The 24,742-nt window shown below is 39.9% G+C and overlaps 2 protein-coding genes across 4 annotated transcripts in view; one reads left to right on the top strand and one right to left on the bottom strand.

The window, feature by feature from the left end:
* Positions 1–10,379, bottom strand: part of cdh23 (cadherin-related 23) — a 435,604-nt gene extending 425,225 nt beyond the window's left edge. The window contains exon 1 of the mRNA XM_037538890.1: positions 10,312–10,379. The gene's annotated coding sequence lies outside the window, so the exon portion shown is untranslated. The remainder of the gene's footprint in view (positions 1–10,311) is intronic.
* A 2,414-nt stretch (positions 10,380–12,793) lies between these two features.
* Positions 12,794–24,742, top strand: part of zbtb8os (zinc finger and BTB domain containing 8 opposite strand) — a 28,356-nt gene continuing 16,407 nt past the window's right edge. Inside the window, exon 1 of one of the 3 annotated variants that reach the window (XM_037538904.1) lies at positions 12,794–12,953. Coding sequence is in view for 1 of the 3 variants with exons in the window: in XM_017695454.2 (XP_017550943.1) it covers positions 18,035–18,116 (82 nt within the window). In the remaining 2 variants the exon portion in view is untranslated. Of the gene's footprint in view, positions 12,954–17,942; positions 18,117–24,742 lie in introns of those variants that run through there. The other 2 variants (XM_017695454.2, XM_037538905.1) reach the window with 2 other exon arrangements.

Raw genomic sequence — 24,742 nt, 5'->3', positions numbered from 1 at the left:
TGTCACCCATAAAAAAAGCACTGTATACAAACTAGCTCCTACAATGCTTTACAATAATCGCCTGTCGTTTCTCAACGGACGCCCGGCCTGATGAGCTGAATGTGACGTCCATTTCACAGCTGTGCCCAATTAGGAGCCCAATCACACATAATGAAGTGACTATAGAGCTTCTGGGACGTGTTCTGGGACTCCTGTAAGGTCAAATATGTGCAAAACCCCGTTGACATTGTGATGTATTGTGATCTATTGTTCTCTGACGTGGGTTGCCTCCTGTGATGGTTTGCAGGGACAGAAGGACCAGCCTTAATGCACTGGGCCGGCCAAAAGGGCCATCTCTAAAACCTCGCGCACACACTCACTCACACAGCACTCTCTGTCCTCTCATTCCCTCTGTTCTGCCTGAGTGAGCCCACTGATTTAATGACCTCACACAGACGTGCCACAGCGATGGAGGGATGGAATGATCTAGAGAGAAGGGGATGAAAGAGATGAATTAACCAAACAAGAGTGAAGTGTCAGGTACAGGGTTCTCCAGCAAGAACCATTATTGTATATGATCATGAACTGATCCCCTAACCTCTTTATCTCTCTTGTCACCTTCTCACCTACCACTTTGATCGTTTCATCCGAGGGGTGGGTTGTATCTCAGAAACGTCCCAGCGTTTGAAGACAATTTAACGATCCGTCATACGATATGTCAAAATTAGGGGTGTTAAAATCAGGACTTGGTATTGAAATTTGACACTTTTTTAACTTAGCATTGAAAAACTCCACATTGTAATACCTAGTCGGTTTCGTCAGCATCAGTGAGCCAATAATCATGCTTGTTTAAAACCTAGGCTGGTGACTGGCCGTCTAAATTACATTCCTAATACATGTCATTAACATCGTCACTTCTTGATAAGCCTATAATCCATTGTGGTCAGTAAATTTTAGGGGTTTCTATAGCCTAAACCAGGGGCTGGCGAACCCAAATGATAAGAAGACTTACTTTGTTCTGCTTTAAGCTTTAGCTCAGCTATAGCAGCTTTTCTCGCATCTCCAGCAGGAAACTTTTCCACAGAAGTAGAACAGTTTCTTGTAAAATGTCTCTCAAAGTTTGACTTTTTGTGAGGCTTAAGTCAGTTTGTCATTCGACCAGCTTCTTGTTTGAATTTTCATGTTCCACCTTAAATGGCACCTGACACAGCAGAATGTAACTGCTGCACCATTTAAGGTGGAACTGGAAAATTCAAATGACAAGCTTGTGAATAACAAGGTTACTTTTTTTAGTGTCCGTCAGTTTCTCGTTGCAGATTAAACACATCAGGAAACCAACTGGAGTGATTATTAATACAAATTCATCCATTCATCTCCAAATTATTGATGCTTTTCTTAAATGTTTCTCTTTGCCTTTTTGTTAGTTACTACCTAGGCAAGGTGACAAGTAGTCTGCACGGCAGTCTTTATGGTTAAAGGGTGAATGAGCAGTTATACATTAACTCCAGCATTTAAGAGCATTTATTGTTAAAACCATGTTAGAATGACCAGCAGAGCTTTGTTTTACTGCAAAAGGGGATTATTTTATTTTTACCTAAAATCTGCATCTGCTGTGGAGCCACAACAGGGCAGTAAAAGAGCTGCATGCGGCTCTAGAGCCACATGTTGCTGACCTCTGGCCTAAACTATTGAAATTTTTCCCTCTGTCACCAACAAGTAATGTTAATTATGCTTTCGAGTCCTTTGTTTCAAATGATTTTCACACCATTTTGTGACTGCAAACTAGCCTGCATTTTGTCTTTCATTAAGCCACGCTCTGTCAAGATATACTACTTTATATTGTCATTGGGTGAGAAAGAGTCTATTTTACAGTGAGAGAAAACAGAGCTTGTATAAAAACGATTATTTTGTGAACTGATTCAAAATCTTTAGAGAATCGCAATGCAGCTACAAATCGATTATTGCTATTAAATTATTAACACACCCACGTCCAGAACCTCACTCTCTTCTCTAGTTTAAGTCACAATCGCTTTCAATGTATAACTGAAAAGAAGGCATTAAAAAATTATGAATTAGCACCAAAGCCGAGGTAACAGTGTGTTGACAGTCTACTGTAGATGGCCTGTAGATGCTCATCTTGTCTTTAACTGACATTCAGCCACATATTTATGAAATGAATGTTATGTTGGATGAAACAGATTCTACTAAAACAACCCTAAACATACCCCTAGCCTTAACTTCAACCCAAAATCTAAACCTAAACATCTAAAACTTCTCATAATCAACCAACTGAGGTGTTTCCAACCAAAGCATCAGCAGATAATCTACAGAGGACTATGAAAAAAAAGTGTGGCTGGTATCTGTACAGAAAATTCATTATCCAGTTCTACTTACAATATGCATATTATAATATTTCTTTTTTCAGGATATAACTTGAGAGACAATGAGTAACACAGTCAGATTTTATGCTAAAAATCTGTGATATCAGACGAACTAACATAAATTGACTTCCACTGTTCTGCCTAAAAAATCCTCCATCACATTCCTAAAAGAATAGCTATTTGTGTATTTAAATTTATTCCTTATATATTAAGTCTTGCACGAAAATGACTTGTATGTTTTAATTATGTACCATTTGTTGCTACTTTGGCAACTATACTTTGACTAAAAAAGCAAAATAAAAGTCTGTATTAATTAAGTTTACTGAATTTAGGCCTGTCACAACCATGGAAGTTCATTATATTCAACTAGTACAAGCCTTAAGTGGACAATTGACAGATTGGCTATCCTGCTTCTCAGTTTTCTTAACTCCCAGCTGAAGCCAAACCCAGCTTGATGTCAAATAAACAAACATTACTCACCACTGCCCTCTAAAGGTGTTATAGCACAAGTCAGAGGACTCTCCTTGTATTCTCAAGACTCATTCTCTTCAGATCGGTTATCTTATTTACATGCATTGCCCAAACCCAACTGAGGCCAACACACCCAATTCACACTCTGCTTATTGCAGCGTAAAATGATTGAAAAAAAAATAACATCTGTGGTAAACAATTACGATCCACTTGAATACTCACAGTCAGCTGGCATAATTGAAATCAGGGGATTATGTAACTACTGTATTGTCACCATACTATGTCTTGATAAGTTGATTAGTTTGACAGGTTGAACAGATGAAGAAGCACCACATGCCCCACATTTCAATTATCAAAACCACACATACAAAGCTTTTAAATCCAGTCTTTTATTGTGAAGCACTACCAATCTTTAAGTACTGATGAGATCCACAACAAGCTCAGAAATGCCTAGTCTAATTTACTGTGATACTGATATCATATTGTCTTATCTCCCAACCCATTCTGATCTGTTTTTCTACCCCCTCTCCTCCTCTCTCTGTTGTTCTTTAAGGATTGCATTTTTTGGATAGTGCCACTGTATCTGCAATTCAGACCGCTTTCCCCCGATATAGCGTTTCATTTGTGCCTGCCACTCAAAGTACCTGCCAGATATCCAACCTTCATTTCAAATGATCGCTCCTTTTTCTCCTTCCCTCTCTCTCTCGCCCTCTCTCTCACTCTCTCGATTCACATACTCGTTTTCAGAGTGGATTTGGAGAGAGTGAGATACTGAGGCAGAGCAGGCTCCAGTTTCAACATCACAGACAGACACACACACACACACACACACACACACACAATGTTATTGGTTAATTATAACCTTTCAAATTATGAATATGTATGGATATCATGACATTATTACACAGAATGGTGTAGCAGCTTTAAAGTTTAAGTTTTAAAGGTTCGGTTTTTGCAGTTATCAAGATTTCATATGCTTTGAACAATGAATGCTGATCTTAGACCAACCAACCAATGAATAGCTCTACTATAACACCAAGTAGCAGTCCCTCCAAATGAACTCACGCCAAAGAAAATGCTGAGGGGTAATTAACAATTATTAGTGGCTTAATGTTGTTGTAGGCCCATTTAAAGAACATCCTACAAGAGAATCTGTGATGTGCAACTTTCTATTGTCTGTAGTAAAGATGTACTCAGGTATTCAAAGACTCGGTTACCCACTGAAGGCGCCTTTATTCCAACACTGAAATCATTATTTAGGTATTTACTGTGTTTCATCGCGGTGAGTAAGCAAACATACAAACAAACAATTTAGTGAAATGCTAATTTACTGTTTAGATAGGACTGTAAAACATGAACGAGTAAGTGCTCCAAAATGTGAGTGTTGAGTGTGAGAGCGTTGCCAACACTGTTGTTAAGGACGTGAAAACCGAGACAGCACGGCTTTTATTGCTAAATAGGCTCATGTTATTTGCAGAAACAACTGAAATATATTTCTCTGACAAAGTAACATGCTGGCACCTCGTCCACAGAAGAGAGTACAACATGACGCTTCCCCATCAGCATCCAGTGTTACCGGTTAGCTGATGTTTTACCTCATTAGCTCATCTGAGGCAGACTCTGTTACTTTTCCAACAAGAAGACCTCATGATTTGCCTCAGCTATTCCTGAATCATCAAGCATGCATTTAAAATGTATTCCTTTGTGTGATGCTACATTTTTGTGCAACACCAGTGCTGTCACCTAAAACGGTAAACCACAGATCTGCGTTTATTCAGTGTTTGCCTTTTTTTTGGCATTGTTTTTGCTCATTGTTTGTGGATAAGGGGCAGTAGGGGCAGTCATGGGCTGGAGGTTAGGGATCCAGCCTCGTGACCGGAAGGTCGCCGGTTCAATCCCCAGAGCCGACAGCACATGACTGAGGTGTCGAGCGAGACACCTAACCCCCAGCTGCTTCCCGGGCGCTGCGGATTGGGCTGCCCACCGCTCCGGGCAAGTGTGCTCACTGCCCCCTAGTGTGTGTGTGCGCTCACTAGTGTGTATGTGGTGTTTCACTTCACGGATGGGTTAAATGTGGAGGTGAAATTTCCCTGTTGTGGGACTAATAAGGTTCTCTTAATAACTTGATATTCATTAATAAATACGTATGTCATAATCAGAACACACATTACTAGTCTTTATGCATGAAAGGGAGCAACTGTGGAAGCAAAGGCGATTTATAAGGATACAGCAACATTTCTGGAATTTCTTTTGTTAAAAGTTTCACTTTAATTTTTTTAGCCAAAAGAGAAAATAGGCAGAAAAAAATTCTAAAGATCGCACAGGTTCACAATGAGGCATCAAAATCTAACACTTTACAAATAATGTGAATTAAAATGAGAAATAGTGTTTACCATCTTTATGCCCCTGTGCTGGTCAGGGCAGACAGAAGGATCTGATTCAAAAGGGAACTATTTCATGGTTTCTATGAGGGATATTAGACGAGCAGTTTGTGATCACTGTTCATGCCAAGGTTAAGAGTGGGCATCATGTCCAAGGTCTTCTCTAATACAGGTCTAATACTAAGGACAACAAATTCAATATACAACAAAACAAAAGCAGAAAGGAAAATATACACAAGCACACCAGTAGCATCTGTAGCCTCAACTTCTGAAAATGAAACAAAAAAAATCACAAATGACAGCAAAATATCAAAGTAGAACTACATAAATAATGGAATCCATTGCCTTGGATTACCACACCTTTAAGGGCCACCACTGGCTGTGTCTAGCAGTTTTTACCTACTAGTAGATGAGAGCAAAAAAGCAACCTACAGTGTGCAGTATAACCAATTGAATCAGGTAAATTCATTGCACCGTTTCAAGTGTAGCAATTCTAGTATCTGTGAAAAGATCTGAGTTGAAGAACAAGAACTGTTTCTGACACACTGACTCTGTGCTGTGTTTTACCCCTGGGCCAGCACGCTCAGCCGGGCTCTGCCTCTGAGTGAGTAAGCGCATAGCTGGGAAAAAAAATTGACTCAAGTGCCTTGACAGAAAAAGCACATCAAAACAAAATAACTGGCATGGACTCTTTTCCATAAATGTAGGTCAAAAATCAAGTAGGTCAAGAAAGTGTCCAGCAGGTCATTGAAAGAACTGCTCATTTCGCATTCCGCTTTTTCTTCAGTGTTGGTAATTGCTTACTGTGTATTGAGCATTGATTCAGTATCACAAGCGGCTGCTGGACGGGAGCGCGAGCTTGTGCCCCCAAGGTGGTACTTCTGAGTTCCACTCATAGTTTTGGAAGAACATTACAATGTCATAGAAAACACAGAATGGCTGAACACATCCCAAACGTGTCAGGTATCCTCTACATGAACACTTTAATAAGACTAAACGCATCCTTCTGGAAGACCATTTTTTGAAAGATACCCCTCGCGCTTGCAGCATGCCTGAAGCTACGGAGCAAAAGGGGCATCACCGCCTAACAAGACAGTCCCACCCTCTCAGTTTTGGACATAAAAATTTTTACCATTTTTACTCTTTCACTATTATACAGTGGTGCTTGCAAGTTTGTGAACCCTTTCATTTTGTATATATTTCTGCATAGGTTTGAGCTAAAACTTCAGTCCTTAGAGTAGATAAGGAGAACCTGATTAAACAAATTAGACAAAAATATTAGACTAGTCTGTGCCTGGCAGGAGATTTGGGCACTTTGGTAGAATTTTCTGTGGCCAGCTCATCTGGCACAGGGTGTATCTAGTTAAATATTATTGATTATTCTCAGACTAAATTTATTCTTTAACTTTTCTAATATATACTATTATACTAACTTCTGTTCACTCATCATTACAAGGTACACTGTCCAGCAACAACCTTGATGCTGAACGAATGCCTACAGAGTTTAAAAAGGCCACCTGAACTGTAAATGTGTTATAATTCAACAGTGCAGGAGTTCATTCAGTCAATACTGTAGGTATTAATTCACAAGGTATTAACACTATCAGAGCTAATTCAATGCTGTAGCATTAAGTCAACTTTCTATAGAGTTAGCAAATTCAACTATGCCTTTTTTATTCAGTGCCCTATGTGTTCATTTAAACATGTGAGATTTAATGTAATGCCCTAAGTATAAAATAAATATTGAAGAATATATTCAACAGGTGTTGCCTCAGCACTAGATTTGCTATTTAATTGGGTATTTTCGGATTAATGAAAACTGCCCTAATACCTAAACAAGCATTAGGGAAGTTCGGGTTGAACTCTGTGAGGCTCTCTCTCCTGACACATGGTGCCTGTAGATGATGAGGGTTCACGCTCAGCTGGTTCAGGTGACACGTGAATAAATAAAGGGCGCCCGTTACACGAGATGCAGAGCTACACCCGACACCCAACAAAGCATCAGCACCGCACAGCCAACCTAACAGTACTATCCCAACACAGTAGTAACCCAACATGACACTAACCCAACACAGAAATAACACAACATGACACTATCCCAACACAGCAATAACACAACACTATCCCAACACAGTAGTAACCCAACATGACACTAACCCAACACAGCAATAACACAACACAACACTATCCCAACACAGCAATAACACAACACTAACCCAACACAGCAATAACACAACACTATCCCAACACAGTAGTAACCCAACATGACACTAACACAACACATCAATAACACAACACAACACTATCCCAACACAGCAATAACACAACACTAACCCAACACAGCAATAACACAACACTATCCCAACACAGTAGTAACCCAACATGACACTAACCCAACACAGCAATAACACAACACTATCCCAACACAGCAATAACACAACATAACACTATCCCAACACAGCAATAAAACAACACTATCCCAACACAGTAATAACACAACACAACACTATCCCAACACAGCAATAACACAACACTATCCCAACACAGCAATAACACAACACAACACTATCCCAACACAGCAATAACACAACACAACACTATCCCAACACAGCAATAACACAACACAACACTATCCCAACACAGCAATAACACAACATGACACTATCCCAACACAGCAATAACACAACACTATCCCAACACAGCAATAACACAACACAACACTATCCCAACACAGCAATAACACAACACAACACTATCCCAACACAGCAATAACACAACATGACACTATCCCAACACAGCAATAACACAACACAACACTATTCCAACACAGTAGTAACCCAACATGACACTAACCCAACACAGAAATAACACAACATGACACTATCCCAACACAGCAATAACACAACACAACACTATCCCAACACAATAGTAACCCAACACGACACTAAACCAACACAGCAATAACACAACATGACACTATCCCAACACAGCAATAACACAACACAACACTATCCCAACACAGTACTAACCCAACACAGCAATAACACAACACAACACTATCCCAACACAGCAATAACACAACACAACACTAACCCAACACAGCAATAAAACAAAACTTTCCCAACACAGCAATAACACAACACAACACTAACCCAACACAGCAATAACACAACATGACACTATCCCAACACAGCAATAACACAACACAACACTATCCCAACACAGTAGTAACCCAACATGACACTAACCCAACACAGAAATAACACAACATGACACTATCCCAACACAGCAATAACACAACACAACACTATCCCAACACAATAGTAACCCAACACGACACTAACCCAATACAGCAATAACACAACATGACACTATCCCAACACAGCAATAACACAACACAACACTATCCCAACACAGTACTAACCCAACACAGCAATAACACAACACAACACTATCCCAACACAGCAATAACACAACACAACACTAACCCAACACAGCAATAACACAAAACTTTCCCAACACAGCAATAACACAACACAACACTAACCCAACACAGCAATAACACAACACTATCCCAACACAGTAGTAACCCAACACGACACTAACCCAACACAGCAATAACACAACACAACACTATCCCAACACAGTAGTAACCCAACACGACACTAACCCAACATGACACTATCCCAACACAGCAATAACACAACACAACACTATCCCAACACAGCAATAACACAACACAACACTATCCCAACACAGTAGTAACCCAACACAACACTAACCCAACACAGCAATAACACAACACTATCCCAACACAGCAATAACACAACACAACACTAACCCAACACAGCAATAACACAACACAACACTAACCCAACACAGCAATAACACAACACAACACTAACCCAACACAGCAATAACACAACACTAACCCAACACAGCAATAACACAACACAACACAATCCCAACACAACAATAACACAACACAACACTAACCGAACACAACAATAACACAATACATCACTAACCCAACACAACAATAGCACAATACATCACTAGCCCAACATAGCAAAAACACAACACAACACTATCCCAACACAGCAATACCCCTACATGACACTAACCCAACACAGCAATAACACAACACTATCCCAACGCAGCAATAACACAACACATCACTATTCCAACACAGCAATAACACAACACTAACTCAACACAGCAATAACACAACACTATCCCAACACAGCAATAACACAACACAACACTAACTCAACACAGCAATAACACAACACAACACTATCCCAACACAGCAATAACACAACACTATCCCAACACAGCAATAACACAACACTATCCCCTACGTGACACTAAACGAACACAGCAATAACACAACGTGGCACTATCCCGACACAGTAATAACCCAACACAACACTAACCCATAACCCAACACAACACTAACCCAACACAGTAATAACACAACACAACACTATCCCAACACAGCACCATACCAACACAGCAATAACCCAATGTATCACTGTCCCAATAAAGCAATAGCCCAACACAGCAATAATCCAACAAAGGAAATTAAAAAATAGCAAAAACATGAACACATCGAAAAAATAATTTCCCAACAAGGCATCAGAATTACTATAAGCCTCCTTTTACTCTGAGCCTGTAAAAATCTCCCAGATACACATACAAAAGAAGAAAAATAATAAAACAAAATAAAATGCATAAAATCATCAAAGGAAAACAAACTACGAATATATGTTTAATAAATATATATATATATATGTTTTTTTTTTCACATTCACGGAAAACAAACAAAAACATCCCTGCAGATCCCACCAGTCAAAAAAAGCTAAGCAAAACATCGAGCATTAAACTTACAGGCTTCTCTTTTTCCTTTTGTCAGTATTAACTACATTCCGCCTGACTCGAGTCTCCGGTCCACATTAACGTTACTAACTCAGCTCAGAAGTCTCAAGTCTGGACGTTAACAACATTCTTCGTCTCTCGGATTAATGCTGTGAAGTCCCAGCCTCGCTGCCCGGAAGCTGAACTCCTCCCCAGAGAGATAACAACTCCGCCCGTCTTACCTGCTGCCTCGTCCTGAGCCGGTGAGGCTGGAGAACCGACCACTTTCCCCGCCGCTCTCGCTACAGCGATGAAGCTGCTGCCGGTGTGCTCCGCTCGCTTCAGCCTGCCTCCCTCCCTCAGCATCTTTCCCGCCCTCCTCACAACGCGGGCTTTTCCCGCCCGTTTTCCGACAAGCCACAGCCTCGCTCGGGACGATAGGCTTAACAGTTTACACACACAGTTAATCCGCTAAATTAGCCAATCAGAGCGCAGGGTCCCGCACATAGTTAACCAATCAGAACGCAGGAGGCGGGACTTGTCGGAATACAGGCGGGAAGAAGAACCCCGCACGTGCAGCAGCTCTAACCGAACTGAGGTAAGATAACCGTTACTGAGGTGACACATTAGAGAAAAGTCGTAAAAATATAAAAACACAAAACTCGAGCTTATATTCGCCGTTAGAAACAAGTGAACAGTAAATCCATCTGTAAAATAAGCTTATTCGCATGTTTTAAACTTATGTGGTATTTTAGACTTCATTGGAGTTGAGTTGCTTCGTACCGAGGCGCTTCGCCTGGGGCAAACTTAAACCTAGTCTTCTAGTCTTCAGAGGACGAGAGAGCAGAACAAGCTGCTGTATATTGACCGGGATAGTGTTGTGGTTAACACCTCTGCCGTCTACGCTATAGACTGGGGTTCAATCCCCTGCCTGGGTAAGGACCCTACACTATACCGATAAGAGTCCTTGGGCAAGACTCCTAACACCACCTACCTATCAAATTGTAAGTCGCTCTGGATAAGAGCGTCAGCCAAATGCCATAAATGTATATTAGTCTACTTTACACCTACTGCACAGATAACGACTAGAAATCAACCGCATTTCGCTTATAATCACCACCCTCGGTCTCTGAATGCTGTTTTGCTACTTAAATGAGAGACCCAGCCTGACAGCCAGCAGCGCGCTGTGCTGGGGGGATTCATAAAGCTGACAAAGCCGAGCCTGAAGGCTTTCAGGCTTTCTCAGCGGAGTCCTCCAGGTTCTCCATTAGAAACCGTAGATGCTGATCCAATGCTGCCATCTACCGGAGAGTGAGGGGAGCTTTAAACGTGACACATCCACACATTTCTGACAACAGGCTTTTTTTAGTTTATAAACAGAGAAATAGCCCCCTTTTACCCTGTTCTTCAGTGGTCAAGACCCCCACAAGGCCACCATAGAGCAGGTACTATTTGGGTGGTGGATATTCTCAGCGCTGCAGTGACACTGATGTGGTGGTGGTGTGTTAGTGTGTGTTGTGCTGGTCTGAGTGGATCAGACACAGCAGTGCTGCTGGAGTTTTAGAACACCTCCATGTCACTGCTGGACTGAGAATAGCCCACCAACCAAAGACATCCTGTGCAGCGTCCTGTGACCTGATGAGCTATCGTCTCTGATGAGCTATCGTCATCTACAAGGTGGACCAGCAAGGCGGAAGTGTTTGATAGAGTGGACAGTGAGTGGACATCCAGCTGTGTCTGATCCACTCATATCAGCTCAACACCTGTTAGCAATGGATATTGCTGAAACACCTGATCTCAGTAATTAGATCCACATACTTTTGGCCATTTTGTGTATCTATGAAACATATTTAACGATATATGATGGAAAACATTAATCGTATATTGAAGACACATGTTACTCATATATGGCTGTTGTCGGAAGAAAACCTCGTATCTCCCAAATGGTCACTTTACATGAGAAGTAAAAAACATACTCTACTGTTAATGTACAGTAAGTCAATGGAACCAGACTTTTTTCCAAGTAATTTTGGGTCATTTCTTTTAGTCTATTCTTCATGAAAGTTTCACACAGTGTAAAGGCCAACAGGCATTTTCAAAAATGTCAAAAACTGAAAAACTGACAGTTTTGCTCTGACCGCAGCGATATGCTAGCTACATGGCATATAAGGATTTTATGCATCTTTGTTTTTTAAACATAGGTCTTCCTAATGAAGTAAACATTTTTGCATAACAAAACATAAATTTGCATAATAAAAACATGCACATTGTTAGATATGCAGTAAAAGCATTAAAACATGAAATTAATAAAAAATATTGTTCACTGATGCATTTAAAAAAGAAAAGCAAACATAGTAACAATTAAAACGGTCCTGATATGGTTTCAGCTATGTATCAGACATATACATACAATCCATATATTATGCATACATGTTTAATATTTCAAACATATAAATACACAACATTTATGTATTTCAAACTCTATGCTTGTCTGCTTCTATGCCCATGTATCCGATTTCTGTAAGGGCATACTAGTTAGCACATATTTGGGGTTTTTGTGTGTCTCTCTCTCAGGGTCTCTCCCTTCACAGGTGTACCTGCTTTGCCATCAGTCATGTGGGGAGGACCTCTGACCAAACAGAGGCCTGACTGGTGTAGCTGGAGGGAAGGAGCCTAAGCCTTAAAAGAAGCCTTCAAGCCAGCTGGAAAGAGGGAAAGGCCTGACATGTGTGTTGTGTGATGATCTTGTGTTGGGAGTGTGTGTGGCTGTTTTACTGGAACCCCTTTTAACTCGTTTACAGGAGTTTTTGTCTTTTGTGTTGGGGGAGTACTTTGGTTTTATGAGCGAGTTTGATTATTTGTACTACCTGGGGGATTCAAACAGGTAAGAGGGGTGTTCTTATGCATCCTCACCACATAAGTTTTACTCTATCTTGTTCTGTAGGCCACAGGGTGGGCACTGCCACATGTACTTTTGCCTATTGGCCAGGGAAGTGCAGTGTAGTTGGCTCTTGTTTCCTTCTGTAGGTTGGCTAAGTACTTTGTTTCAGTGTAGGCAAGTCTGTTTTGTCTTTTGTTCTTTTCTTTGATCCTCTCCAGTTTCATTCTTCCAGTGGGATACTAGATATAACTAGAGATTTTTTTTTTTAATCAAATGGCTTTAAAAGCTGTCCTCAGGCTTTTTACCTGTCCAGTTCAAGGTTTAATGTAGGGGTGTCCAGGCTTATCTGCAAAGGGCTGGTGTGGCTGCAGGTTTTCACTCCAAACAAGCTGAAGCTCACCTGATTCTATTTGTTTGATCTACTTCATTTCATTCTTCTTGGTCTTTGTCTTCAAACCCTTTAACCGGTGACCTCCTGCTTTGTTGGAGTGAAGTCCTGCAGCCACACTGGCCTCCTGTGGATAAGATTGGACATTCCTTGTTTAATGCCACTGAATATTACTGATCCCACAGTGCTCTAGATAAGATGGGGTTGTTTATAGTAATCCCTTTTTTTTTTTTTTTTTGTTTTTTTTTTTTTTTTTTGTTTTGTTAAAATAGAAATATCCAGGCACCCCTTATGAGTAAATTTGTCTACATCTTCTAATTTAGTCCACTAATGGGTCTAAGATCATTGTATGATTGTGATCTTAGACACATGGTCAGTGTCCGGGACTCAATTGCTACCTTTTTAATCCTAGGCTAAAAACCTACTTGTCAAGCCTCTGGTAACTAGTCTTGTTGGATGGAGTTTGCAGATCTGGGGGTTCATGGTCACTGAGTATTATGGTAAACTGTTGGTGTGGTCATCCTGCTGCTCTTATGCATTCACTCAAGTTTGATGGTGGAGCAGGGGGGGTGCTGACATCTTGGGGTGCCCTCATGTCTGTGCTACCTTCCTGCTCTCCCTCTTATATTGTAATAGCCCAACCTGCTGGTGTCCCTGCTGTGCTCTGTTCACTCTGTATACTGTAACAGTTCTGTTAATACAGGCTGATTTGTTTGCCAAGTTGAACTGCCTGTCCTGTGGTCTGATGCCACAAGGGTGCTGATTGTCAGAGTGAGCAGTGTCCAACCAGCAGAGTCTCAACATGCACTGGGAGATGCCATTCTTGTGTCAGCCCCACATGGAGTCTGGGAATGCTAGTGCCTTGTAGACCCACAACGCCACCCCAGCCTTTTCACTTTCTGCAACCACTTTGCCACCTGCATCTTGGACCTTATCACACAGCCCAGCCCTTTGGGCCTCTACATGAGATTCGGTTTGTTATTGGTAGTTCTATTGTCCACCATGTAAAAGTAAATGGTGTAAATGGCAATGCCATGGTCTCGTTTTCCAGGTGCTCTAGATGTAGCCAGGTGCCCCCATTGGCTCTCAACAGATGTAACGCCTTTGAGACTGCTCATTCATTTCAGGACCTACATCATCTCTGCTTGGTGTAGTGAGGTCCTGAAGGAGTGCTGCTGGACATTAGGATGGTGACCGATACCAGGATCATCTCTAGCCCCCTTCCTATTTACAAAAGGGGATCAGAGCAGTTCAGCAGGCTTATTGCGCTGCAGTCCTGGATGATGCACAATTTACAGCCTAGGCTACATGGACAGCAGCCAGTGCTTTACCAGAGGGATGGGGTTCACACTAGTAGTCTTGGATCAGCAGTCTTCTCACGTAGCAATGAGAGGACCATCCATTGACTACAAGCACTATTTGCATGGTCTTCATTTTGCAAACTGCTTTTAGCCATATAAAAATGTTGATGCTAATACTGCAAATAAGACCAATGCTAATGATTTTATTAATGCTACTGCTCATAGTGCAAGTGTTAATGTTGACATTCCTAATGTCTCTACCATCATTGTCTTATAACGTTGCCTGTCAGGTTTGTAGACATCAATGTTGAAAAAATCAGTTCTAACAATCTTATTGGTCAAATTAACTTCTCGTAGTAGCAGCACCACCAGCTCTCGCATTAAACTGAGTCTACTCAGGATATGATCCCTGGCATCCAAAGCAGTTATTGTGAATGGAAATTCACAACCAACTTAATGTGCTGTCTCACTGAGACTTTGGTCAAACCGTGTGAATATTTAGCTCTAAACAAATCCACCCTGCCAAGTTTATCACAACCCATGTATCGGTGTTGGAGGTGGTGGTGTAGCTACGATCTTTAATACAAATATAGGTGTCACTCAAATTACAGGCCATGAAGCAAACTCCTTTGGAGTCGCCAGCCCCTGTCTTGCCTCTAAATCAAAAGTTTACTATCTACAATCTATCATCCCCTGGGCCTTTACTGTGTTTCTTGGAGTCTGCAGAGGTTCTTACAAGTACAGTGCTGTGGGTAAGGCTCTTATAGTAGATTAACATCTCTTTTGAGCAGACCCTTTAAAAATGGCTTTTTGATGCCATGGGCTATACTCAATGTGATGGGGGCCTACACCCTGCTGCAACCCTACCTTAGATTTAGTACCATCTATGATTATTGGGATAGAAAATTTAGTAACTGGCTCTCAATGTATGCATTTCTGATCATTACTTAATTATGCATGAAGTTGTTTTGGATTGTTTGTGTACCATTCCACTATCACCCTAAGCAAACTATCACTGCCTCCTCTATAGATGCTCTTATAAATAGCTTACCAGATTTATCAAATGTCCCTGCCCCATTGGGCTTTGAACATCTTGAAAGAAATAATAATACTGCAATCCACACTTCAGTCATCTTTTGATAATGTGGCACTGATTAGATGAAAGAAGAAAAAAAGCTTGAACCATGGTACAAAGACCATACACGTACACTAAAACGGCTTGTCTGGAATGTAAATTGGGTACACTTCAAAAACCAGATTGTCTCCAGCTTGAATGGAAAAATGGTATCATACAATATAAACATCCTCTTTTTCATCGCTGTTATGACCCTATGTTTTGTCTAGGGTATGTGGGATCAGTAATATGATTATATGGGGGAAGGGATGTATAATATAATGCTTGTACATTTTCCTGATTTGTGTATCATATTTTGACAGATAAAATGCACAAATGGTGCCACGTTAGTCAGTGTTCAAAAGTCTCGACCCCTAATTGAATTTACCGACTTTAAGGTGCAGTCATTCGACATAGGTTTTCAGCTGTGCTCAGCTTGTGTAATTTCCAAAGAAAAGGCCAAAAAACGGGACACTCTAGAACAGTACATGAAGCTAAGGTCACCATGCTCAATGCAAAGTATCAGCAGTGGGTTGTGAAGCAGTGGAACTGCGTTCTCTGGAGTTTGGAAGCTCCATCCAATACCTTTGGAATGAACCAAGGTGGTGTTTGTGAGCCAGAACCCATCATCTAATATCACTATGCTTTTGAGGCTGAATGCAATCGAATCCTCACATCTAGTGTAAAGCCTTCCCAGAAGAGCAGAGAGAAGACAAACTTCTTTCAGATCATTGTCTTGCTGCAGAACTCATTTGTGCTTGAGCTTCAGATCGTGCACTGGTGACTTTACATTCACCTTCAGGATTGTCTGGTAGAGAACTGCATTCATGGTTCTGTCAGTTATGGCATGATGCTCAGGTCCTGAAGCAGCAAAGTGTTCACACTTCCACCACCATGTAAGAGGTAGGAGGAATTTTGGTAGACCAGCCACCTCTGAGAAGATTCACTAGCGTTCCAAGTTTTCTCTGTTTGGGGATAATGGCTCTCACTCTAGTACACTGGACTCCCAGAGCCTTAGAAATGGCTTAGTAACCCTTTCCAGACTGATGTTTCAATATCTTTCATTTTTATCTACTGATCACAGCACAGCAAGCTGCTTATTAAGAGTTCTTAGTCTATTTCACATTCCTGGTAAGATTTATGATGTTTAGTTTCTACAGGGCTGGTAGTAATCAAGCCTGGGTGTTTAACTGATCCTAATTATCGACTCAGTTTGGATCACTGTTTGATTAAGGGGCCAATTACTTTTTGGTGGTGAATAACTTTTTTTTCCTTCAATAAATGAAATGATCATTTAAAAACACTTTTTTGTGTGTTTTGTCATTATGAACTACAAAATTGGAAAAAACGATTTTCGTACTACAGCTAGAACATATCGCTGTTGTCAGAAGAAAACCTCATGTCTCCAGAATGACAACTTTACAGGAGAAGGAAAAACCTATGTTACTTTTAATGTAAGTCAACGGAACCAGACTTTTTTCCAAGTCATTTTGGGATGTTTCTTTTGGTCCATTTATCATGAAATTTAAAGGATAACAAAGGGTAGCGTTTTTTTTCTAATTATGTCAAAAGATGAAAAACGACAAAAATGGAGATACAAGGGTTTTCTTCCGACAACAGCGATATGCTTACCTTAAGATGCAAACGTAACAATACTGGAACCCTTCCTGATGCTACACAGAACACACACACATACACACACATTTACTAAGTTGGAGCTGGAGCCTATTCCCAGCTGGCATTGGGTGAAAGGCAGGATACACCCTGCACAGGACGCCAGTTCTTTAAAGCTTTATACAAGCGGTCTCCATAATGAAGGAATAGTCATGAATTCAGACGGTCTTTTGAGTTGTCACAGTTCTATATATAATCATTGAACTTTTGTTTGCAGTGAATGTCCAGTGTTTGTCCAGGATTTGTGGACAGCTCACCTGAAGACCGACCCCTTGTTAATGTTACCAAACAGTGGCCTCTAGCGGTGACACGTTGCAGTAACCGGTTTCCGATGCACTCACACATTATAACACAAAAAAGATAAACTAACTCATAAAGCGATGAACTGTATGCGTGGTCAGAACAAGAGATGAAGGTTTAGCTCAGAAAGAGGTGATAAAATTTAAAACAAAAACGACATGTTTTTAGAATTATCGATTCGCGTGTAAAAGAAACTTTTATTTTGAAAAAAGGCAAACGCTTGGTAGCCATGCAGATACTTCACCTCACTTGACAGCAGTGAATGTTTTCGTAATTCCAGAAGAGGCTGAAAATTTAGCTCTAGATAATGGATGATCGCGAACTTGACCTCACGGACGCTCAGAGGGCGATAAAGGCAAAATATCCACCCATCAACAAGAAGTATGAGTGTAAGTGGAGACATTTTATGGTCAGTTTCGCCTGGACTGTTCACTTGGTGGTGCTGGAGTTAGCTGTGTGTGTCAAACAAACAAGTTAACTAAGTTATCTTACATTAGGACCTCATTTCGTGTAAGAGGAACGAAATAACATGTTAATAACAAAATACATAATATGTATACATATATATTTGTTGGCTGTTGTAACACGTGGACATGTATCTGAACTTTGAGTCGTCTCCTCTGAGTAATCCTACTAGAGACACACCTGATTCAAGGGAGGTAATTTTATAAGGAAGTCTCGGCTGGGTATAGATGAGTGTCTATATATATATATCTATCTATCTATATCTGGCTAAATAAATGTGTGTGTGTGTGTGTGTGTGTGTGTATATATAGGGTGAGTCTGAAAATGGCATTCACATGGAGTCCACGCTCTTCGCTACTTCTGTCAGTGATTGTCCGTCGTAGATGTTGCAGCCCCTTTGAGCCCTTTGAGTCTTCCAGAAACGTTTCCAGTGTGTTGTGACTCACTTCAGCTGTGTTGTGACTGGTTTTGCTGTGTTTAAGAAGTTGCATGTGTTTTCTGTATTTGCAGTGCATTTGTAAAATGAAGCTCCTGTGTAGTCATGTAGAAAGTCTTTCCTGTGTGCGTTTGAGTTAGAAAGTCTTTTCTGTATGCGTTTGAGTTAGAAAGTCTTTTCTGTATGCGTTTGAGTTAGAAAGTCTTTCCTGTATGCGTTTGAGTTAGAAAGTCTTTCCTGTGTGCGTTTGAGTTAGAAAGTCTTTCCTGTATGCGTTTGAGTTAGAAAGTCTTTCCTGTGTGCGTTTGAGTTAGAAAGTCTTTTCTGTATGCGTTTGAGTTAGAAAGTCTTTCCTGTATGCGTTTGAGTTAGAAAGTCTTTCCTGTGTGCGTTTGAGTTAGAAAGTCTTTCCTGTATGCGTTTGAGTTAGAAAGTCTTTTCTGTATGCGTTTGAGTTAGAAAGTCTTTTCTGTATGCGTTTGAGTTAGAAAGTCTTTTCTGTAGGCGTTTGAGTTAGAAAGTCTTTCCTGTATGCGTTTGAGTTAGAAAGTCTTTCCTGTATGCGTTTGAGTTAGAAAGTCTTTCCTGTATGCGTTTGAGTTAGAAAGTCTTTTCTGTATGCGTTTGAGTTAGAAAGTCTTTCCTGTATGCGTTTGAGTTAGAAGGTCTTTCCTGTATGCGTTTGAGTTAGAAAGTCTTTTCTGTATGCGTTTGAGTTAGAAAGTCTTTCCTGTATGCGTTTGAGTTAGAAAGTCTTTTCTGTATGCGTTTGAGTTAGAAAGTCTTTCCTGTATGCGTTTGAGTTAGAAAGTCTTTCCTGTATGCGTTTGAGTTAGAAAGTCTTTCCTGTATGCGTTTGCGTTAGAAAGTCTTTCCTGTATGCGTTTGCGTTAGAAAGTCTTTCCTGTATGCGTTTGCGTTAGAAAGTCTTTCCTGTATGCGTTTGAGTTAGAAAGTCTTTCCTGTATGCGTTTGAGTTAGAAAGTCTTTCCTGTATGCGTTTGAGTTAGAAAGTCTTTCCTGTATGCGTTTGAGTTAGAAAGTCTTTCCTGTATGCGTTTGAGTTAGAAAGTCTTTTCTGTATGCGTTTGAGTTAGAAAGTCTTTCCTGTATGCGTTTGAGTTAGAAAGTCTTTCCTGTATGCGTTTGAGTTAGAAAGTCTTTCCTGTATGCGTTTGAGTTAGAAAGTCTTTCCTGTATGCGTTTGAGTTAGAAGGTCTTTCCTGTATGCGTTTGAGTTAGAAGGTCTTTCCTGTATGCGTTTGAGTTAGAAAGTCTTTCCTGTATGCGTTTGAGTTAGAAAGTCTTTTCTGTAGGCGTTTGAGTTAGAAAGTCTTTTCTGTAGGCGTTTGAGTTAGAAAGTCTTTTGTATTCTTTTGTATGAATGCTTTGATACTTTTATACAGAATGGGACCAAAAGAGTGAATTTAATTTGAGAAATTAAGTGATGATAGAAAGTGATTATGGTTGGAGTTTGTACGTTGTGGGGTGCGCAGCCGAACAGAACTTCAGATCACCTCGCTGCTTGTTCTGAGAGCTCCCCCTGACTGCAGCTGGTCCACTGTACGAAGCTGGCCTTTGGCAGTGCTGTCTCATACACTGTATGTCCTAATAGTGATGGAACGTTACGGATACTGAAGCACCCAAACCCGCTTTACTATTGCAAAGCATCAAATCACCAATTCTGTGTGCCTGGTGAAGACTGAAGCCTCTAATGGCAATAAACCATCAGCGGATATTTGACCTTGTTGAAAGTTTGGGGCTATTCCTAAATCCCACAAGCTGTAGAGAAGGGTTTGAAACCCTCAATCTTGCATTTGTAACACATGAAGCACTTTTATAGCACATTCACACCCATCACATAAATAATCATAATTAAAGACATAAATATAAAGAAACAGAAAGAAACACATACACAACATGGACTTTGCCAACGCTTAAATGAATGTGATTACTAAAAGATTAGAACAAACACATAAGGCGTCCGAGGGCTTCTAGTACACATATCGGGTTGAATTAACCACCAGATGTCGCTGTTTCCCAATCAATCATTAGGCTCTAGCAGAAATGTCCACCTTCTGCTGCCCAGAACCCTTTGGCTGTAGAAAAAAGGAAACATATAGGTTGTTTTCTTTATTTTTTTTAGTGAAATACATCCTTCTACTTTCTAGAATTAAAGAAATGTTCTGGACGAGTGAGTAGAAATTATTTTAACTTGTAGTTTTTAGCCATTGAGCTCCATTTACTCACATTAATTGAAGACTTCCTCATGTGCGCCCTCTGCTGATTAGCAGTCCTGTTTTTGATATAACGAGGGAAGCAGGAAGTGGCCAAGCGCTGGCACTATATTAATCCCCTTGATTTCAGATGAAGCCTTAAATGAGCTGGTGTCTACAGACTTTTGGACGTATTACTAATAGTCATCATGAGTTAAAGTTCCAGGGCTGTGCTATAACTCCTGAAAGGACTGTTGCCAAAGACATGCCTCATAAAGTCTTCCTTTATCCGTCTCTTCTGTTTGCAAAGCTTTATCTACTTTATTAACTCCATGCTCAAGCTTATTGAAAAGAGTTCCCTCTGGCGCTCTGAGGGATTTCCAGAATGTCGCATTCCAAATGGATGTTTGACACACCGTACAGTCATTCTGTGTCAGTTCTTAAAGAACTGTGCATGATGTAGAAACCAGTAACTGATGCTTTTTAAGGAAAAGAGTAAGGAGAGAAGCAACAGTTACTGGAAGCATGTGGGAACCAGCCTTCTAATAAGAAGGTGGTCAGTTTCCTCTCGGCTGCTGTGAATAGGGCTGCGCACTGCTCCAAGCAAGTGCCCCCTAAGTGTGTGTGTTCACTAGTGTTCATGAACGTGGGTGTTTCACTGTACGGGTGCGTTTAATGTGGAGGTCTAATTCCTCTGTTTGCAAACACAGTTGGTCAGTGGTTCTAGATTAAAATTCAAAGAGACAAAGGGATGTTGGAAAACATGTAAAAAATGAATGGCACACAAAAATAACACGTTATAAGTGGGGAAAAGATAAAATGCAAAGAAAATGTAGGGAAAGGGCCCTTTAATTAAAGCTTCTCAAAGGGCTCTTTAACTAAAGCTTCTCAAAGGGCCCTTTAACTAAACTTCTCAGCATAGTGGTAATGATCCAAGATCAGCTTCCTCTCTTATTTACTGTGACTTTACTGACAATAACATATCCTAGATCTTTTTCAGCTCCTTGGGACCACCAGTGGTTCCAAAATGCACTTCATCATATTCTTCATAACTTTCATATTTCATAAGCTACATTCAGAAGCTGGGCGTCGTATGAGGCTGTAACTCTTCTTTCCAGTCTAATAGATGGTGATGTCATTTTAAGCCCTTATAATGAAGCTGAACTCAGTTTGGAAGTCGACCCATTTCTCCACAAATCTCCATGATTGGCCATGGAAAATCCAAAATATACCCTGGAGAATACAGGCCCTGGTCTGGAGGGCCTCTGGCCTCTGGAGTTTTAGACTTATGCATTCTTGATAATACCTCTTATCTCTACTTGTCTATGAGACTCATTTGATGGATGTATAAGGTGATGTTTCAGAACAAAAACTAGACGCTTTAATTTGTTCTCTCTCTTTGTTATTGTATCAGATAACTCCAAAACTAGTGTTGCAGAAGCTGAACTCTAAATGAAGACCTCTTTAGTCCTTTTTCCCCAGTGTTGATTCCACAGACAGGACCTTATCGGAGTCTTTTTTTGTTTAGGAGTTATAAAAATGGAAGTTTTTTTTTTTTTTTTTTAGCTTTTTTTTTTTTTTAGTTTTGAAACACAGTCCTTCAGTCTTCCCTCTTCAGGGCCCAAGAGTGCTTTTGACATGGATTAAGCACACTAGTTCTTTAGTCTGTTTTGACAGGTGTGAACAAGGTCTTTTAAAAGACTGCGGTAGAGTGAAACCCCTGCCGTCTCTGCTGTGTGTGATTCACTAGGTAGAATTTACAGTCATTTCTGTGCTTAGGTTACGTGTCCTGATGGTCAGGTCAATTATGAAAATTCCACTGTAAAGACGGAAAACGCCTTGTTTTTGTAAAGCACTTGAACAGGACTTTGGAAATCACTTCTTTATTATTTAATATGTTTTTTAATATCAATAAAACAGGTAATGTAGAAAAAAAAAACCGCTAAAATAGAAAAGAAAGAAGGTCAGAGGTAATGTAGAAAATATTTTGATATTTTTGGATCGCCCAGTCCTGGTGTGAACATTCCAACAGTACTCAGCTGCACTGAACTGTGATAAGTCAAAATTGCAGGTCCTTTTCCAAATGAATCCTGAGTTCACTGCTGGATGGAATGTATTTTTATACAGTTATGGGAAAATTCAACATTGGCTTGCTTCTGCTTTCTTTTAGCAGCACATAAAAAAGGTGTACTGGCCATATAATATGCCTGTTTAAACATGATGACTATTTAATAATGCCACTATTAAGAAAAGCACATTGAGCACTGAACATATTTTTGAAAGGTGGGGCGAGGCAGCAGCGGCCTAAATGGAACTATTGCGATTGGCACAATCAGTCATAAAGAGATGGTTCAGGTCAGGTTTATTTTTATTGCGTTAATTGTGATGCACATAATAATACTACAATTACTATTACTGCTATTACTACTAGTACTAATAATACTACTAGTACTAATAGTAAAGCAAGTGTATTTTTATAGCACCTTTCATACACTGCGGTCATTCAAATTGCTTTGAGAAAGTAGAAAGTGAGACTCTGGCAGCTGCATTTTCATTGAGCCCAGTTAAGAAACCATTACAGTGGTCAGTCTTGCTAGAAATAAAGGTGTGGATTAGTTTCTCTGGGTCCTGCTTTAGTCACAACATTTCTGATCTGGTCTTAAAATGCTAATTTAGCAACTGCTTTGACATGACTGCTAAAACTTTGATCAGAGTCCATTAGTGCATCAAGGCTACATGCTAGTTCATTTGATTTTAGCACTCTTGAATATAAAATCAAATAATCCCTGTTTTATCTTTATTGAAGTTTTGTCCCATCCAATTAGTGATGAGCTCAAGGCATTTACAAAGTGGGTCAATGGGACCATAGTTGTTTGGACAGAGGACCAAGTAGATCTGAGTATCATCTGCATAGCTGTGGTAAGATATCCCATTGCCTTGTAAGAGTTGGTCAAGAGGTAGCATGTATAAGTTAAATAAAGTGGCCCAAGATTGAACCCTGGGGGACACCACAGCTCACCAACACTCAAACAACCCAGTTCTCAAGTCTATCTATGAGAATTTTATGGTCAGTGATATAAAAAGTCCTACTGAGATCGAGCAGTAGTAGAACAGATGTTTTTTCCCAGTCTGTATTTAAACTAATGTCATTAATAGTCTTAGTTAGCTGGTGTCACTTTTACTTTCTAACAACTTCCACTCTGCCTACAACTGTTTTACTTGATTTTCATTATTATTGTCTAATGAATATAAGTATAATCTCATGATTTAATTTTTCCCCATTTATTTATTTGTTTGTTTATTTTTCTTATTATTATTCTTTTAATTATGATATTGTATTATTATTCCAGGCTTTTAATTCATTTAAGTTTCCTTTTTTGATCTTATCCTCCTTTTGTTTTTTATCTCCCTTTGATTTTATTAACTATACACTTGATTTTTGATTTCATTAACTATACACTTTACTTATTGTTTTGCATTTTCTACTGTTATGTATTTTATGATTAATGTCTCATGTTTTTATACCTGAATTGAGTCATTTTTATTATTAAATTTGCATTTAGTATTTGATATGTTCTTACACATTATCAATCCTTTTTTCCTGTATCAACTTGGCAACATTGTCAATGAGAGTCACCCCTCAGTGTTATGCAGTGTTCTCTAAGTAAAGGTTGACTGATTGACTGTGTTGATTACTTTATATAATTTACCTGCTGTCAAGTGTAACCAACCAAACCAAATTAAAAGGATACTAAGTTACAAAAACTCAAACTCTGTTGCAGACAGCAAACAAACTAGGTGTGAAAACAGTCTTAAGTGTCTGATTACATGGTGCCTGTGAATTCCAGAATCAGTGAAGCTTTGTAAAAACAAGTAATAAAATGTTACCAACCATAAC

This window comes from Pygocentrus nattereri, chromosome 5 (genome assembly GCF_015220715.1).
Source record: "Pygocentrus nattereri isolate fPygNat1 chromosome 5, fPygNat1.pri, whole genome shotgun sequence".
NCBI lineage: Eukaryota > Metazoa > Chordata > Actinopteri > Characiformes > Serrasalmidae > Pygocentrus > Pygocentrus nattereri.
Note: the sequence above shows the minus strand (reverse complement) of the source record. Positions and strands in the feature narration are given on the sequence as shown.